A 17,965-nucleotide genomic window follows, 5' to 3' on the forward strand; every position below is an offset into this window, starting at 1 on the left:
CTGTTCACTCCGAGGCTGTTTGTGAGAGATAAAATGTCCATCATGCATGAAAATGGCAGGCGCTCTGTGCCCTGTTCCTGTTGTGTTCTTCTGCATGTGCACTGAATCTCACATTAATTAACTCTGCTCTTTCACCTGCTATCAGTTTCTCGTCCTTCTGTGCTTTATTTGGGTTGCTCATTATTTTCTTTCCCAGAGAAATACGTCTAATACCTACAAGCTGTGCGCCATCACAAATGGAGCACGCTCCGGCATAATGTCCTTTGTTGTTGCCAAATGTTTTTTTAATGAAAAGTTTAAGAGGGGCATAATTACATATCTTAGGCTATTATGAAATCCAATATTACAATTAAAGTAATTTTATTTGCTTGTAATCTCCCTTCACCAAGTCTAATAAGGGGTTTGAAAGAAGGGCAAGCAGGCTTTGAATGGTGACTCTTTTGTAAATGAAGTCTCAGTTCTCCATGTCCTTGATTCAGTGTCGTGGTGAGACTATCAGAGAAGCACGGGGGGTTGTTAGTCTGTGATCTTGTAGACTCACTGACAAATCACTGAATTTGGGAGAAATGATGAAGGAAGTGCTGCCACTGCTGCAAGATAGGCATGGTTAGTTATGAGAAGGGAAAAAAACTCACTTACTGATTTTAGCTGGTTTAAGGTGGCCTGTCCAGCTAAAAAGTGACCAAAACCTCATCCAAAACAGCCATCAGACCAGCTGAACACAAGCGAGGACAGTGTTCCTAGGAAATAACCAGCTAAATCTGCACCAGACCAGCGCTAACAAGCATAAAGCATGCTGGGAATTCATTCTGGCCTTTTCAGGGGGGCCCTTCACCATTCAGGGAGATCTGCTGAGAGTGAAGATGAACTGAACAAGACGAGCGCTCTATGAGGCCGATCCCTCTGCGCATGCGCAAAGCCCCTCCAGTCCAGCCGCGCACCAATTTACAAACAAATGCCAATGAGATTATGCAAAAACTGCTTTTCCATAGAAACGACCTGCGAAGATGCATGCGAGAGGAAATAGCCATATATATGCTTCTGCGAAATAGCCATATATAACAAACATGAGAAAATGTCATTTTGACCTGACATTTGTGCCTCTCGGCTGCATCCTTCGCACGTACTATCAGAGCATACAAATCATGTTTAATAGCGTGAACGCGTGGGTTTATGAATAATGTGGTAATCAGTTTCTTGACAAATGGCATTGAATGCTTATCGTTAAAAATTACCAAAAAATATATTGTAAATGTGCATAGATGTATAGAAAATGTTCAGGAGCTGTAGCCTGAAGCAATCGTCGATGACAATTCTGTCATAGATCAACAGCTACCCCTGCTGGTTGATTTGTAGAACTACAGCTACATCCAATTGCTAGTGCATAGTTGACAAAAATATCAAGATTTTAGCGAAAAGTTGTATGAATATATAAGTTGTTATTATTATTATTATTTAATTTTGACACTTTTATGTCCCAGAGTTTTTTTTTCTGTTTTGCTATCACATTTAAACTGTCTTAAAATCAAGTCTTTAACCAAATTCTACACAAATCATCATTTATTTTTGTATGTTTTGATACTTTATGTGTTTAAAATGTTATTTGTGTAGAGTGTTGCTTTACCTTGTCCCAGCTATTTTTTATAAACCCTTATTTTCACCCCAGAATGATAAACACATTTCATTATTTGGGTGGCATAAAAGACACTGTGATGGAAATATTCATCATCTTCAGAAAAAAATATATATATATAATGCATGTATGTCCATTGTTGTATATTGTATATTGCTGTGTAACGGGCCCTTTATTTTTTTCAGTTAATTTAACTAGTTCTGCAATTTGAAAAAAAAAAAATGCATTTTACAGATAAAGTAGCCTACAGATACTCTATTTAGTTCTCATAAAACTTGCATTCATGCATGATAATTGAAGATTTTTTTAAGATAAAGATAAGTTTATAAAATGGTGTCACTGTCCTCCAAATCATAGCAATTATAATGAATGTGTATATAAATAAAAAAAGAAGAAAGCAAGCAAAACTATGATCGGTCAGTTTATTAACAGTTAATCTTTTAATACATCTGTTTAAAAAAATAAAGCTGTGCTCTGCTTGAGTGAATCTGTCAGGTTAAACTTTTCCCATTCGACAGTGTAATAAACTGCAGGGCTCCATGACTGAATGTGAACAGACAGGCTCTGACATAAAACTGCCTGACTGCTTATCAGAGCCAGACTGCACAGACACCTTTAGAGCCCTCTGAGACACTCTATTCAATCTAAGAGAGGCTATGAAAAGCTAAGTGAAAGCTGGCCAAAGAACTGCTGCCAAAGCAAATGACCACAGTCTTGCACCTTGCACACACTGTGACTGTGAGAAACTGTCGCTTTATCAGCAATCGCTCTCTTTCTCTCTCTCTCCTGCTCTTCAAAGAACACAGCCTTAATGTATCCCTCACTTTTCAAATCCTTCTTGTGACCCTGTCTGAGAGGAGACGGGAACACATTTGTTAGTGTTGTACTCATCTAGTGACGTATACATGTCTGAACATAACTCATCTCGTTACATAAATACATTGAGGTCATCTAAACAGCAGTGGATTTATTTTTAGACATTATTTATCATCCTCTGCAGATGAGCAAGTCTTTTATAGATTTCAAGCAAACTTTCTAGATCGGTGTGCACATGCATCCTGCTTGTTGTAGCAGTGCGAAAATGTCTGCTGTTTCCTATCATTCTAAAACCAACCTTTGGTTTGCTTTAAAGTGGGGTTTCACTTGTGAGGAAAAAAAAAATCCGTAAAATTTACGGTAAAAAACCGGCAGCTGTGGTTGCCAGAATTTTACCATAAAAAATACGGTAGCAACGTTTTAGGTTTTACGGTTTTAACTTAAATTTACAGTTAAATACTGTAATTTCATTAACTGATATAATGTTAATATACCAACCTATTGAAGTACTGAAATCTGTTTTGTACCTTTGTAATACACTGATAACCACCAAATGCAGGTGGTGATGAGAAAGTCACATGATGAACCAAAGCCCATCACAAACAGCTTTTAAAAATTAACATACAGTATATAGAAGGTGCACAGTGTCATTCACACAAACACTAAACACCATCATGGTAACACACGAAACTGAAATAATGCAATAAACATTAATTTAACAACATTAGGTGTAACACACAACCGTAATATACAAAACTGATAAGAAAAACCTAAGAAGAAACAACAAAAAACAACAAAAAAAACATCAAATTTGAAATGTAACGCAGGGAATTCTGGGAATGTCAATATATGGTTATTCACTTCCAAAAACGGTATACTACCGTAAAATTTATGTCCAAGACATGTAATGTCCAATACAGTTTTTCACCGTATATAGTAGGGGAATTTACCGTTAACCATTTAACAGGTTTTTACTGTAGCATTTTCACAGTCTTTTACCGTTAAATTCACGGTCATTTTTTACAGTGTAAAGGTGTATATCCATGTACAAAAACCCATACTATGTGAGATAATATAGGTGTGAAATTATAAAGATGGTTTGCAAAATTAAATGATTATATTATTTGTTCTACATACTTATAATAGGACATTTTCCACCGAATATTAGAGATATAAAAACAAATATAAAATATAAAAATAACTAAATATTACCTTACAATCCCTATATTGAGCGGGGTAAATGTGGGAATTGGGAAGGAAATTCTCAACAGAGGGAAACAATCCAGAAAACTATGCAGATTTTCTTTGTTTACATTTCTTACTTTTACACTTTTTTATATTTATCTTTTTTTTTTTGTATTAAAATCTGTGTATGAAATTTTCAAGAAGGAAAACAAAAATGAGAAACAATATTACATGAATTATGCATACTCTAAAAAAAAATCACCCATTCACAACAGTCCATACTTTTTCATCAGTGATGTCTAGCTCTATGTGTAACCATCTCTTGTCTAGACATCCTTCCAGACAGGTTTTTGTTCAGGGCTTTCACATGGGCCAGACAGAAGCATTGGTGACCCCCCGCCATCTTCATTCCCATAGCCCCTCTCTCTCTCTCACACACTCTCTCACTCTCTCTCTCTCTGTCTCTCTCTCTCACACACTCTCTCACTCTCTCTCTCTCTCTCTCTCTCTCTCTCCATCAGCTGATGCCTGATAATGCCACTGCTGGCCAGGAAGTGCTGAAGAAAAAAGTCAACATGCGCTAATGCTCCGGATACTCTCCGACGTTGGCTAGGTTAGTGCTTTCCATACATTAGAGGTTGAGTCATTTTTAACTGTTTGAGATGTTAGACTCAGAGTTAGCAGCCCTTTGCGTAACGTAAACACTGCGCCGTTTCACAATTGCATAGCTTCCCAAAACAAAACTCGACTTGAAAACAGTCACTTACAGAAATGAAAGACTTTACATATCATTTAATTTACTCTAGTGATTTTAGCTTTACTTTGAACTCGTTTGCGGCTTGAGTTAGCTGGTTAGCACTTCTGCGTTATGATCGAATAGCTGGAAATAATGTTTATGGAGTATGTCACCCTCTCAAACTTTCATGTAATATATTTGCATATCTAAATGCATCTTATCTAAACTTTATACAATGAATTTCAAGTAAAAAGAGTTTTGTTACACCCTTCTTCACTATGAATTTATGATAATCAGACCACCCCATCCGTATTTTATTATAAACATGGTGATTCAAAGCCGCTAATAAAACTGGAAACACAGAAGAGAAATATAGAAAGTAAAAGTAAAGGTGTGTCATGTTACAATCCTACCCCTCTGGTCAGTTGTGATATTAGTAAAGCTTATAAACAGCTGCTTATTCAGATTCTGTCATTTAACCTGATAACAAATTTCTGAAAGAATAATTGTGCTGATTGTTTTGCACAAAGTCTAACTTGTGCCACTTGAGATTGGTGTTCATTTAAAGTATTATTTCACCCCTGTAGCCCATTTCTATTTATTTAAACTGATGGTTACAACTCATCTTGGGTTACAAACACTGGTCTCCCCTACAGTTTATTTGACAAAACATGCTGTCTGTAGTGTTTCACACTACATTTTTCAACTCTGTTTAACTATAATCAGCATTGTGAGTAGATGCATTTGCATTTATTTGCCTTTATGGAATATTTGTGCTTGTGTTCGTTGCCTCACGCTTCTGTAGCTGACATGATCTGCTGTCTGGCACGTAAAATAAGGAAGAGGAGAAGATGGCACGTCAGGGCAGCGGACAGGCCTGGGGAAAACTGGTGAAAGTCAACGCATCTCCGGGTTCAGAGATATTACTTATAAATAGAGAATGCACGGTGGGGAGAAAAAAAGGTGCGCTGAACATCATCATGTTCATGTTAGTTGCTCAGTCTTGTTTTGTGAAATAATAGTTTCATTTTAAAAGCACTTCTTGATTTACTTGCCTTCTCCCCGTAACCTCTTTACAGACTCTTCTATGACTGTCTAGTTTTACTTATTGACATAAATAGTTACTTTTTTTTTTTAACCCTCAAGAAGATAATCAGTCTGAAGCAGTGTCTGCATGTATTGAGGGAGCCCATGCCTTTCACAATGCTCTCTTTAGTTCAGCAAACGAACCCCCACCCCAATAATGACAAAGGCGTCTATTGAAGACATGCTCTTGGAATATTAAGTAGTTTTTTTGCGTTGTGGTGGTGTGCAAGGAAAGGTTGTATCCCTTTGACTCTGTCTGGTTTTGAAGACTGTGTTTATCCCGCATTAATTAATATTAATCCATGTGTCTGTTTGATTCTGTGTGCTTCACAGTAACATTGGACACTGGTTATTAGCAGAACTGATACACTTCATTACTATAATAGACTAGTGTCATTTTTAACTTTACATCACATCACTATACTTCATTTAAGACTTACTTCTAATGTGTCGAGGCGAGAAAGTAATGGGCCAGGTCAGGAAGAGAAAAGGTGCTTGGCGAAAAGAGGAACGTGCTTTATTAAAGTCAACATGAAAATGTGTTCGCAACCAATTTTACTTCAGTAATGTCACATTTTAAAGGGAAGCAGGATATTAGTGTCCCTTTTGCTATTCACATTTATCTACACTCTTGTAGACAAAGCAACTTATATTGCAAAGTATATATTTATCATTTCATGCATTTACTGAGAATCACTTCCATGACTTTGGCGTTGCTAGAAGCATGCACTACTGTAATGACTAAGTACTACTACTGTGTTTATTATTAATAATAATAGTTATTACAGTAGTGAGAATTTTGTGAGGTAATTTCACTATTAATATTAAAGGTCCTAAAATTACATTTTATTTTCTTCATGCTTTTTCCATTTTCACACTGCTAAAGCTGGCATTTTTCTATAGTGTTTTTGCAGATTTTATTAAGCTGGCAGTTGGGCCAGGGCCAGGGCCTAAAGTCTTAATGGTGACATCAGCCAGAACTTTTCAGAAGTGGAACCATTCTCTTTGTTGAAAGATTATAAAGACCTACTTTCTTTCTTTGGAATAACACAGTGATGGGTGGATTGTACACAATAAGAAAAAGAATATAGTCCATTTTGATTTATTGTTGACTTGTGTTGATATCGTAACCTCACAGACATATTTTCTTTATAGATTGTGACCTCTCATTCCCGGCTAATAAACTGGTCTCAGGGAATCATTGCAAAATCACTCAAGATCAGAACTCAGGACAGGTGTGGCTGGAGGACATGAGGTAGGGCCACCTGTTTGACATCATGAGGACCTTCTAGTAAGACATAGGCCAATATCATGTTCTTCGCCCTTTGCATATCTATATACAGTGGGTACGGAAAGTATTCAGACCCCCTTAAACATAAATATGTTGTTTCACTGAATGACAATAAAACATTATTTCTCCCATATTTTGACATTTTTATTTTCACAAAAACATCAAAGTAGACATTTCATTTTCTTTGCACGTTGCAGTATGCTTTTTGTGTATGTAAAATGTATTTTGTAAATTTAATTTGATGTGGGCACAAAAATGGCATCTTGTCTTTGACCCATACAGTATATTATAAGTTCTTATATTTAAAGATTTCACCATGCATTGATTACAGCAAGAAAGAGGGATGAGTGTTCTGTAAATTTACAGAACTAATATTATTTTGGAAGACTGATGTATAATGGTAATGCTACAGTTTAATTTTTTTCACAAGTAGATGTACCAGTAAAAAACTTAGGTAGAAGCAGTTGGTGTTAATTCTTTTTAGTTCTGTTAAGTTTTTGCAAATTATACTGAGTGACTTGTAATTACGTTAGTAAGTGAATTCAATTAATGACATGCTTGGCCCTGCGGCAAATATACATCCAATTCCCTCATGACATTTAATCTTTGCTTTGGTGAATAATTAATTGTAATTTGGTTAATAGTCAGTGGATGGAGATACAGTAGCTGATGTGTGTCTGTAGTGACTGTATGTCTCATGTATTTGAATGTACGCTAGCTCACCAATGGTGCTATACATTTCCATCCAGCTAATTAAGTGAATATCTGCTAGACAGTCGATATGCTGTGTGTTTTACACAATGCTTAATCAGCGTTATGGAAACGGCAAGCTTCCCTTCCTACCTTCTTGTTATCCTTTCTTGTGCAACTTTCTCTTTGCTATTTTTTAACAAGGCTTTAACTAGGCACTTTATTTTGTCTAAAATCCTGAAAGAAATAGTCGACACTTAGGTTGATCAGTTCTACCTGGATCAGTCAATTAAAAAAAAAAACAGATGAGTTCATAAATGGACAATTAAGTGGACATGCTTGGACAAGTTGCTCAGGCATTTCGAATTGGGATGTTTACTAATAACTTCTCATAATCATTTTCTGTTGTTTTGTCGATTATTTCTGAGAATAAAATTCACAGATGTAGTCATTTAGCCTCTGAATAGCACTCATACAAAGGGATCCATGAAATTCATAATTACTATAATTTTTGCTTGATGGTGATCTGTTTGTTTCCGTCAGCACCAATGGGACAGTGATCAACATGTCCAAAGTGGTGAAGAAACAGACACACTTACTGCAGAATGGTGATGTTATTCACTTTGTGTACAGGAAAAATGAGCCAGAGCAAAGTGAGTTTTCACATTTAAGCATTTTCCGTTTCGATTGTATAGTTGCATCCAAACAGATGACACCGATTGGCCACGTCACTCATCTATTTTCGGTTTTGCAGACATTGCTTATGTTTATCAGGCCATCGGGCCACAGGAAAGTGCCTCACAGGACACTGAAGGTAAATACATTTTGAATATGACGTTTCATACAGATGTTCCAATACTCCTACTGTTGCTTGCCTAAGTGAGGTCATGTTGACTTGAAATCCTAATTTCATCCTCATGCCATTTTTGATAGTTTCTGAAAGTTAGAGTTTTCTCTTTGGGATCTCCATAGATATTGGAAGAGAAGAAGATGCAGATCTGACGGAAACCGAGAGTGAACCAGTGCCAGTAGAGCCTGTTATTGTGAAGCCTCTACCTCAGTCTGGGCATGAGGATCCTCAGCCATCTACCTCAAGCTCTTCCTTCCACTTCTACAACATGCCCTTATCTACCTGCTCTGGTAATTACAGTCCACACTGCATGTGCTCTTTCATGCAAGTTGCTTTGATAAGAAAATGACTAGTATAAAAGTGTAAATGCATTGGCTTTCTATGCTGCTGTTCATCTATGCATTGAGTTTTTCATATTTAAGGCCCATTCGGACCAAGGATGATAAATATAACGATAGATATAGAAATCATTCTGAAAGAATTCAAAGAATAGCCGAATCCAAAACTGTAATGATAACGGCACAGAGGAACAGTATGCTTGGAATCACTTCTTCAGAACCATTTGTTTCTAACTGATGAACAATCAAAACATTGACAACCAATCGGAATCCATCCTGCTTCAAAGAGCAGTGTGCACTTATAATAAAAAGAATGTTATCATGAGTTACTGTGGATGCTGATATAGTTACCATTATCTTTATAGTTATCATTTTTGGTGTATGCAAGCCGCTACAGTGTTGACACTCAAAAAATGCATAAAAATATATATTTTTAAATTATATTCCTATATGTACCATTCAGCAGATGTGTCTGCAAAGAAGAACCCAGTGAGTTCTTCGGTTGCTTGTAAAGGAGAATCAGAGATGACTGCACCAGCAAGCAGCCCTGGGGAGCCGGTCATGAATCACACTCGCCTGAAGTGGACCTGCTGGACTGAGGGAGGGCAACAGACGGAGCCGGAGGTGGAAATGCAGAGGAAAAGAAGAAAAACTGACAAAGGTGCTGTAACACTGTAAAAAATTAAGAAATGTGACGCATTGTAAATAATTTATGATGTCGGTCTATTTTGAGTGGTCTGAGCCATCTGTATTCCGGCATAATAATAGTCAGACTACTTTGAAAGAGTTTAAAAGTGTTTAGGCTTTGATGGTTTAAGATTGCCATCTACACTAGCGTTAAAAAAGGCTGCATTTATTTTATAAAAAATACAGTAAAAAAAGTATTAGTGATATATTATTACAGTTTAAATTAACTATTCTATTTTAGAAAGTCGTGGCCTAATGGTTAGAGAGTCGGACTCGTAACCCAAAGGTTGCGGGTTCGAGTCTCGTACCGGCAGGGATTGTAGGTGGGGGGAGTGAATGTACAGCGCTCTCTCCCGCCTTCAATACCACGACTGAGGTGCCCTTGAGCAAGGCACCGAACCCCCAACTGCTCCCCGGGCGCTGCAGCATAAATGGCTGTCCACTGCTCCGGTGTGTGTGTTCACTGCTGTGTGTGTGCACTTTGGATGGGTTAAATGCAGAGCACTAATTCCAAGTATGGGTCACCATACTTGGCCACATGTCACGTCACACTTCACTTTTTCACTTTTTAATGTATTAAAATGTAATTTATTCAGGTGGTGGCGAAGCTGAATGTTCAGCAGCCGTTACTCCAGTCTTCAATGTCACATGATCATTCTAATCATTGTAATATGCTGATCTGGTGCTTAAGTAACATTTCTTATTATTATCAATGCCGAACACTTTTGCTGCGTAATTTCTTGTGGAAACAGTGACGCCTTTTTTCAAGATTGTTTGATTAATAGAAAGTTGAAAAGAACAGAATTGATTTGAAATGGAAATGTTTTTTTTACATTATAAATGTCTTTATTGTCACTTTTGTTGCATCTTTGCTAACTAAAAATAATAATTAAAACAATGAAATCTTGCTGACTTTTGAATGGTAGTGTATATCTGGTTTTAACATGCATTTCAGAACTGTTCTACAGTATACACACTTCCAAATGTAACCTTTGTGTCTGTGTCTGTCTGTCCTGCAGATGATCAGAACGGGTGTGGATCTTCTCACAGTGACTCTGCTGTTTCTGCAGCAGCTCCTCCGGTCTCTCTCAGAGGAGCAGCAGGTAAAGAGAAAACTGAGGGAGCCACTACAGACAAAATGGAAGAATCCCTCACATGCATCGTCTGCCAGGACTTGCTGCACGACTGTGTCAGGTCAGTCCAGTGTGCACAAATCAACACTTACACCCGAATAGACCAGCTGGCTGAGCATAAATCCCTTTTAGTTGTTTTATTCATTATAATTTAATTATAAATAAATATAAAGCGATGGTTCACCCAAAAATGAAATGAAGGTGAAGTAAATGATGACGGAATTTTTGTTTTTGTGTGAACTATCCCTTTAAGAAGGATTTTAAAAAGGTGTGTGGAGGCTGAATTTGAATGTATCTTCAATAGTTAATGTGTGTGTCTGGTACAGTCTTCAGCCCTGCATGCATACGTTTTGCGCTGCCTGTTATTCTGGCTGGATGGAGCGTTCCTCCCTCTGCCCCACCTGCCGATGTCCTGTGGAGAGGATCCATAAAAACCACATCCTCAACAACCTGGTGGAGGCTTACCTTCTCCAGCACCCAGGTACTGTAACACACCGCTATTCTCACTTTGTATTAAGGCCTGTTCACACTGAGTCAACTAACTAAACAACATGGGAGTATAAACCGTTTACAAGCTATCTTTAACTTTGTTTTTAATTAAACAATACCTAGGCAAAGAGACAAAAATAAAAGTGTCTAAGAGTTTACACATATGTGTTACTTAGCACAAATATGCCTAAGCACAAGATTTCAACGAGAGTGGCACTTTTAATCTTTAAGTAACTACTCTGTACAAATCAGATGGTCAGGTACAAAATTGTGAGTTTTTTTTTTTTGTAATGTTTTGAAAGAAGTCTCACTAAGGCTGCATTTATTTGATCAATAATACAGTAAAAACAGTATTATTGAGAATTATTATTGCAATTTAAAATAACCGTTTCCTATTTTAATATATTTACAGCAAAGCTGAACTTTTAGCAGCCATTATACTCCAGTCTTCAGTGTCACATAATCCTTCAGAAATCATTCTGATACTGATTTTTTTTTGCTCAAGAAACATTTCTTATTATTGTCAATGCTGAAAACAGTTGTACTGCTTATTATTTTTGTGGAAACCATGATATACTTTTTTCAGGATTCTTTGATGAATATAAAGCTTAAAAGAAAACTTACTAATCCCTAACTTTTGAACAGATTTTTCAAATTTTGTGTTTTTTTATTTTTTTAATTGGTCATAGAGAAGTGTCGGAGTGAAGAGGAATTGCGCAGCATGGAGGCCCGAAACAAGATCACGCAGGACATGCTGCAGCCAAAAGTCGAGCGCTCCTTCTCGGATGAGGAGGGCAGTTCAGACTATCTGTTCGAACTCTCAGACAATGACAGTGACGTATCTGACATGAGGTCAGCAACCGTTATCCATTAAGTGTTTTTGTAGTGCCGTCATACAGTGGTGGCCGAAATTATTAGAACACTAGTATTTTCACCAGCTAAAAAATGGGTTTAAGTTAGTTAGTTATTTCTATCTTTTGCTGTAGTCTGTCAGGAGGAAATATCAGTTTACATTCCATTAATTGTAATAAGAAACCTATTTCAAGAAACCTACCTGCAAAGCTATAGTACTGTGTAAAAAATACTGTAAAATGAGGATGCTGTCAAAAAGAATGTCATAAATAGATTTTCTTTACCAATGAACTTCTATTAACTAAATTAAATTGTGAGCATCCTTTGCGTTTAAAGCAGCTTTTGCCCTTGGTGCACTTACACATAGTTTTCAGGTAGCTTTGCAGGTAGGTCTCTTATTACAATTAATGGCAAAATGAATGTTTGGAAATGTAAACTGATATTTCCTACTGACACACTACAGCAAAAGATAGAAATAACTGACTTAAAACCATTTTTAGCTGGTGAAAATACTAGTGTTCTAATAATTTTGGCCACCACTGTATATATTGCTTTTTTTTTTCTTGAAGTAGAAGTTTAAGAAAGGAAAATCCAGTTACCCAAATTGTTAGTGTTTTCTTTCTTATTGAATGTTAGCTAAATTTGTGATTCTCTTGGATCTTAAAACAGTAGATGTCCAGTAGGTTCTATCAAGTATTGAAGTGATTACTGAAACACACCCTGATCTAACATGTTTGTTCTCAGTCAGCCCTATATGATGTGTCGGCAGTGTCCAGGTTATCGGAAGGAGCTCAGCTCTGCCCTGTGGATCTGTGAGCCCACTCAAACCGAAGGGCCGGCTAAAGTGCCTGGAGATGGCCCCTCCACATCTTCTGACACCTCCCCAGGTTATTCATGCTCACACTTCAGAGGTGTAAAGAGCACCTGAAAACCATACCTGAGTACAGATACCTTAGAGTGAAAATGACTCCACTACAAGTCACAAGTCACCAATTCCAAAACAACTTGAGTAAAACTCTTAAGAGTATCTGATTTTAAAAGTACTTTACTTATAATATATATATATATATGCCAGTGAAAAACTATAACGTTGTGGAGAAGCTGGAGAAAACAGGCAGAGGCAAGGATCTATGTGCAGGTATTTAATGGAAAAACTAGAACAAACAATAAGCCAAAAACCAAAGGGAACAAATGAATTTATGTAAAATTCAAAATTCAAAGCCTTCTTGCACTGGATGTGCTGGTTTGGGCCTCATTGCCAGCTACAGTCATGTCCTCATCTCATGTATAAAACACCTGTGATTCACAACTACTTGCTAAGGAACTCGCTTTCACATAAAGTAGCCTTTTTGACCAGTTTGGCTGTGTAAGAGCAAAGCGCACAAGATGCAGTACTCTGGTGCCCTGTAGTTGGCGATATCACGTCTTTAGCAGAAAAAAACTGCTGCAGAAAAAGCTGTAGGTGCCATGCAAAATTGTAATGTGTATCTGCAACACTCATGACAAATGTAGTGGAGTAGAAAGTAATACTTTGATACTCAGAAAAACTACAAAGTATCCAAAAAGATACTCAAGTACAGTAATTAATTACATTTACTCAAATACTTTACACCTCTGGTCTAGACAATACACTCACACACCAACAGACACATCCATGCAATTCTTCATGTTCATCCATGCACTGTATTCCTGCTGCAGCTGCTCAGGAGTTCAGATGTCCTCCTCAGGGCAGTCACCTCATCTGCTCCTGCTGCCTGCAGCCCATGCCCGACCGCCGCTTCGAGCACCTTCCCCCTCAGGTGTCTCCGCAGCACTGTGAGTGATCCTGACACCTGTCCGTCAGTGTTCTCCAGTTCTCTTCTGGAGTCACCTGATGATTTGTTGTCTGTTCCTTTGACCAGGTATGGTGTGCCAGAAAGTGTACTGTCATGTGTACTGGGGCTGCCAGCGGATCGGCTGTCACGGCTGCCTAGAGCGTTTCAGCGGTAGGTTTCTGAGCGGTTAAGATTTCTGTATGAAATTTTACTATATTTGATTTTATAATAAAGATTATGGTTATTTCTCCTCACAGAACTTAACCTTAACGATAAATGTCTGGATGGAGTTTTTAATGGCAATCAATACGAGTCTGAAGTCCTTCAGGTGTGTACAGTTTGTTTGCTGATACTTTGGGATCATTGTTGTTTTATTAGTGTTTTGAGGTATCTTTTAGTTTCAGTTTTCATTGTAGTAATTCTGTTATATTTTTATAATTTTTATTATTATTTGTTTTAAATGTCTATTTAGCTTTCATTTATTTTTATTTCAATTTTAGTCATTTTAGTATTTCAACTTAATTCATTTCAGTTAGTAGCCAAGGCAACATTTCTCATTGTTTTCCCTTTTTTTTTTTTTTCAAGTTAATATTTTTCCCTAATATTTAATTCATTATTATTTTTTTTTAACTTCAGCTTTATTTCGATTAAGTAAACTATATTTAATAGTTTCTGTTAGCGATACAAACACTGTGCGGAATTGGAACAAATCCCTAACTTTCATTATTAAACTTTTGTTTGTGCTACAGACACACATTAAACCTCAAATTATGTGGATAAGAGTTAAGGAGAACTGTGCTATTACTTTTCTAAACAATCTGATTTTTTTTTTTTTTGCCTGATTGATGATAAATTGGGCAAAAAATATCACTGTCTGACATAGGCTGTCAATACATAGATTGAAATAATGAACTTAATCTGATTATCTCAAGCTGCAGTAACATGTTTGCATTGTAAAAAAAAAATGCATAAGATAATTATGCAAATTTTCTTGATGCATAAGAATAATTTATTGCAGTGGCCATTTTTTGTATCTTAAACTAAACTATAAATGCATTTGCCCCATTTTCCCACTTGGAAACCCAGTCGTCTAAGCTGTTGTTCATTTCTGTTTTTTTGTGGCAGAATTATTTGACTTCTCGAGGAATGAGCTGGAGGCATATGCTGCAGGAAGCGCTTCAGGACGTACAGCAGGGCCTGTACCAGCTCTCTGGTAACTGCGCTTTGGTCATATTGAGAAATGTTGAGGATCAGGCACAGGTTGAAGTAAGGGGGTTAATATAAGGGAAGAAAATCACAATATTTCTAAATATTTTGGGGGATACATTATATTTATCACATTATGCATATTTCTATGGAAGAGAGATGGTCATTTTCACATCACAGTTTTTTTTTGTTGTCTTTTTCTCTGAACGCAAGTAATTGGAAGCCCCATTTTCTTACATGCAGCTGCAAATCGTATTATGTATCCCAGCTGATTCATCATTTTGCCATGTCACTCATCCCTGTGATTAAGAAACGGAATGCCAATGCATCAGTTATCTAGTACTATTTGACTGAAAGTGAGGTAAATGGATCTCAGGTAAATGAAAAATCACTTGTTCATATGTGCATGTTTCAGATTACAGAATCACTGCCAACTCTTTCCTCTGCTACTGCTGTGGTCTTCGCACTTTTAGAGAGCTGGCGTATAAATACAGAGAGCATATTCCTCCATCAGATCTGCCAGGTAAGACTCGTGTGCAATAAAATAACACAAAGCTGCACAGTCATATTAGCGTCACAGAATTTATTTCATTCGCCTCTGCTGTAGGTAGACATCAAGCCAAATATATAAAACTGCAGAATTAAATTGAAATGATAAAAATGTGCTTTTGTATGCGGTAAGTTTTTTTTTTTTTTTCTTCTTCCACACAGATTCTGTGACTGCCAGACCAAACTGTTACTGGGGACGCAACTGTCGGACTCAAGTGAAAGCACACCACGCTTTGTAAGTCAGCGACATCTGGAAATTAATTTTTACATTTTGATATCCATCCTGATAGAGTCACAACTTCAAATCTCATGTCTTGCCTATCCAATTCAGTTTAAAGTACTTTATTGGCATGATTATGTTTACGTACTGTTTTGCCAAAGCATTATACACATCCATCCATCCATCCTTATTATGTCCATCCTGTGAAGCGCGTCAAACTTATGTCCACCAGTAGAGGGCAGCTAATGAGCATGGACTGTATGTAGCGTCAGTCTGCAGTACAACAGCATAGGCCTGTTTGTTAGGACATTCAGTTTATGTAAAAGGTCTGTTTGTCAGGGGTTCTGTGGCTCTTATAAAGTCTTAATTCACGCTTCCACAAATTAAGGCCCAAAAAGGTCTTAAACCAGAGCAGAAAGTCTTAAATTCATAGTTTTGGCATTAAATTTTGTCTGCACTTCAAAAAATATCTTCCTCAGTATTTTTCATCCTTAATTCAAGATACATTTATTTGAGGTGCAAATTAAACACGTAAAGTCTTGTTTTCTGAGAAACGTAACACAGTGCATTAATACTTAAAACAAGAACAAATATCTGTCAGCAGGTATGAAAACTTGTTTTCCCTTTGAAGTAAGTTGATTTTTTCTTTCAATTTATTTTGATCAATTTCTCATAAAACAAGATATATTTTTGTCATTTTGCTTCACAAAGTAAATGTCTTGATTTAAGAATATTTCGACATTTGCAGAGCTATTCAAGCTTTTTTTGTTGTAAAAATTTAATTTAAAAATTAAGTTGAAGTTGTATTATCGAATTTTGAAGTGTTGCTGCTAACACAAGACATTTACATTTGTATTTTGTTCTGTTCAGTTCATTGCTTACTTTTTCTTTACTTGGTCTTAAAAAGGTTTACTTCATAAACCTGCAGAAACTCTGGGTAATGATCAAAAATCATGCTCAATAATTCAGACGACATGCTATGATCACAATGAATCTTAATCTGTCATTTTATTTTCTCCTCTGTCAGGAAATTCAACCACGTGTGTGAGCAGACGCGTTTTAAGAACTGAAGCTGGAGGAACGTGGCTTGATTTGACAGCGGTCTCCCGCTTCTGGGTAACTGATCTGCTGCGGGCACGTGTTATGCCTCTGTACTCCTCTAGATGGCAACTTTACATATGCAAAGTCAATCAGATGACGATAAATCAATCATCCTTGAAGTATGGTGTCAGCGCATCTGATCTGGATCTGCACTGTGTGTAGAAGCAGACACTAGTTTTTCATGATGGACTGACCGTCACACTTCTTTCCACTATGCTATTGACATGCTTTCATGCTGCATCTCTGCTTAGAATTGTAAAACGAGAAAACGCTGGCAATCACCTTTTCATGCAAAAAACTCTTTAGCTTGAACCTTATACAATATACAAAATATAAAACTAACCCATGGTGCCTAAGAGTCAACTATGAGTGCTCTTTCTTTGCATACGTCACTTACTACTTCCATTTTTTTTTTCACTATTATCATTAACTGCTCGAGACATTTAAATGCTACTGAGAATGTTGAAAATGTATGTTATAAAAAGGGACGATCGTGTTGGTGACTCCAAACCAGTGCACTAAACTTTCACACATTAGGTATTCAGCATTTGCATTTTGTTCTTCATTATTTGGGCAGTAAGCCATGTGAAGAAAAGATTGCAAGCCTGTTCTGGAGGCATATGAGAGTTTTTTTTTTCCCCTCTAACACAAGACTATGGGTTATATCGCACTGCAGGGGATAATCAAGTCAAATCTGATTTATAATAAAAGCTTAGATGCTTTCGCACATCTCGTTATGGTAATGGAATTTTTGCTTTTGGCTCATGTTCATATGCAAACAAGGCCAGTTTTTAGCAGTGGATGAAGCTTTTCCTAGCGTTGTCCTGTTTAATGAAGATATTTTAGTTTTTCTTTCACTTGTAGGATTGGTGATATAATAGGTAGATGGTATGGCCATATAATAGCTGTTTAAATGTTTTAATATTTTCTGACTAGGCTAGAGTTGTATTTCTGGGCTAGTAAATATGTTTTTTTCTTTTTCTTATTCCCATCTTCCCCAAGAAGTTTTGTTTCAGTTGGTGTATATTTTTAACACTCCGCTGATTCTTGTTTAACTTGGTAAACCACATTGGTTTTAGCCATAGTTCTTCCAATTAGTTTTTTTTTTTTAATTAATGAAAGTTTAATATACTGAGAAAGCCAATGTAATCCATGAAACCGTTACCACAGTCAGTGTTTAAAATGTGTCTTTAAGCATCAAAGCCACATGAAAATTCTAAGTTAAGAACATTTTACCCTTCAACCTTTTTTTTTTTTTTTTGGTTTATAAAAAAATTGAAAAAATAAAA

General features: G+C 36.7%; 1 protein-coding gene across 2 annotated transcripts; it reads left to right on the forward strand.

Moving 5' to 3' along the window:
- The first annotated feature begins 4,169 nt into the window (after positions 1–4,169).
- Positions 4,170–17,912, forward strand: LOC107656818 (E3 ubiquitin-protein ligase CHFR-like). 2 transcript variants are annotated; one of them, XM_016444773.1, is made up of 18 exons: positions 4,170–4,247; positions 5,176–5,333; positions 6,612–6,711; positions 7,981–8,090; positions 8,192–8,251; positions 8,410–8,577; positions 9,089–9,286; positions 10,332–10,506; positions 10,772–10,926; positions 11,624–11,786; positions 12,531–12,673; positions 13,485–13,601; positions 13,688–13,771; positions 13,858–13,928; positions 14,726–14,813; positions 15,222–15,329; positions 15,518–15,590; positions 16,603–17,912. In XM_016444773.1, the coding sequence occupies exons 2-18, from the start codon at positions 5,222–5,224 to the stop codon at positions 16,643–16,645; spliced, it is 1,968 nt and encodes a 655-aa protein (XP_016300259.1). In that variant the 5' UTR covers positions 4,170–4,247; positions 5,176–5,221; the 3' UTR covers positions 16,646–17,912. The 2 variants fall into 2 exon arrangements, with proteins under 2 accessions (XP_016300259.1, XP_016300260.1); XM_016444774.1 differs by having other exon boundaries at positions 9,092–9,286.
- Positions 17,913–17,965: the final 53 nt, after the last annotated feature.

This window comes from Sinocyclocheilus anshuiensis, unplaced genomic scaffold, assembly GCF_001515605.1.
Source record: "Sinocyclocheilus anshuiensis isolate Anshui unplaced genomic scaffold, SAMN03320099.WGS_v1.1 scaffold1136, whole genome shotgun sequence".
Classification (NCBI taxonomy): domain Eukaryota; kingdom Metazoa; phylum Chordata; class Actinopteri; order Cypriniformes; family Cyprinidae; genus Sinocyclocheilus; species Sinocyclocheilus anshuiensis.

Coding starts and splice junctions, on each gene's coding strand:
- LOC107656818 (XM_016444773.1), top strand. CDS start 5,222: ATGGCACGTCAGGGCAGCGGACAGGCCTGGGGAAAACTGGTGAAAGTC. Junction 9,287..10,331: donor AAGAAGAAAAACTGACAAAG/GTGCTGTAACAC, acceptor TCTGTCCTGCAG/ATGATCAGAACGGGTGTGGA. Junction 11,787..12,530: donor AGTGACGTATCTGACATGAG/GTCAGCAACCGT, acceptor GTTTGTTCTCAG/TCAGCCCTATATGATGTGTC.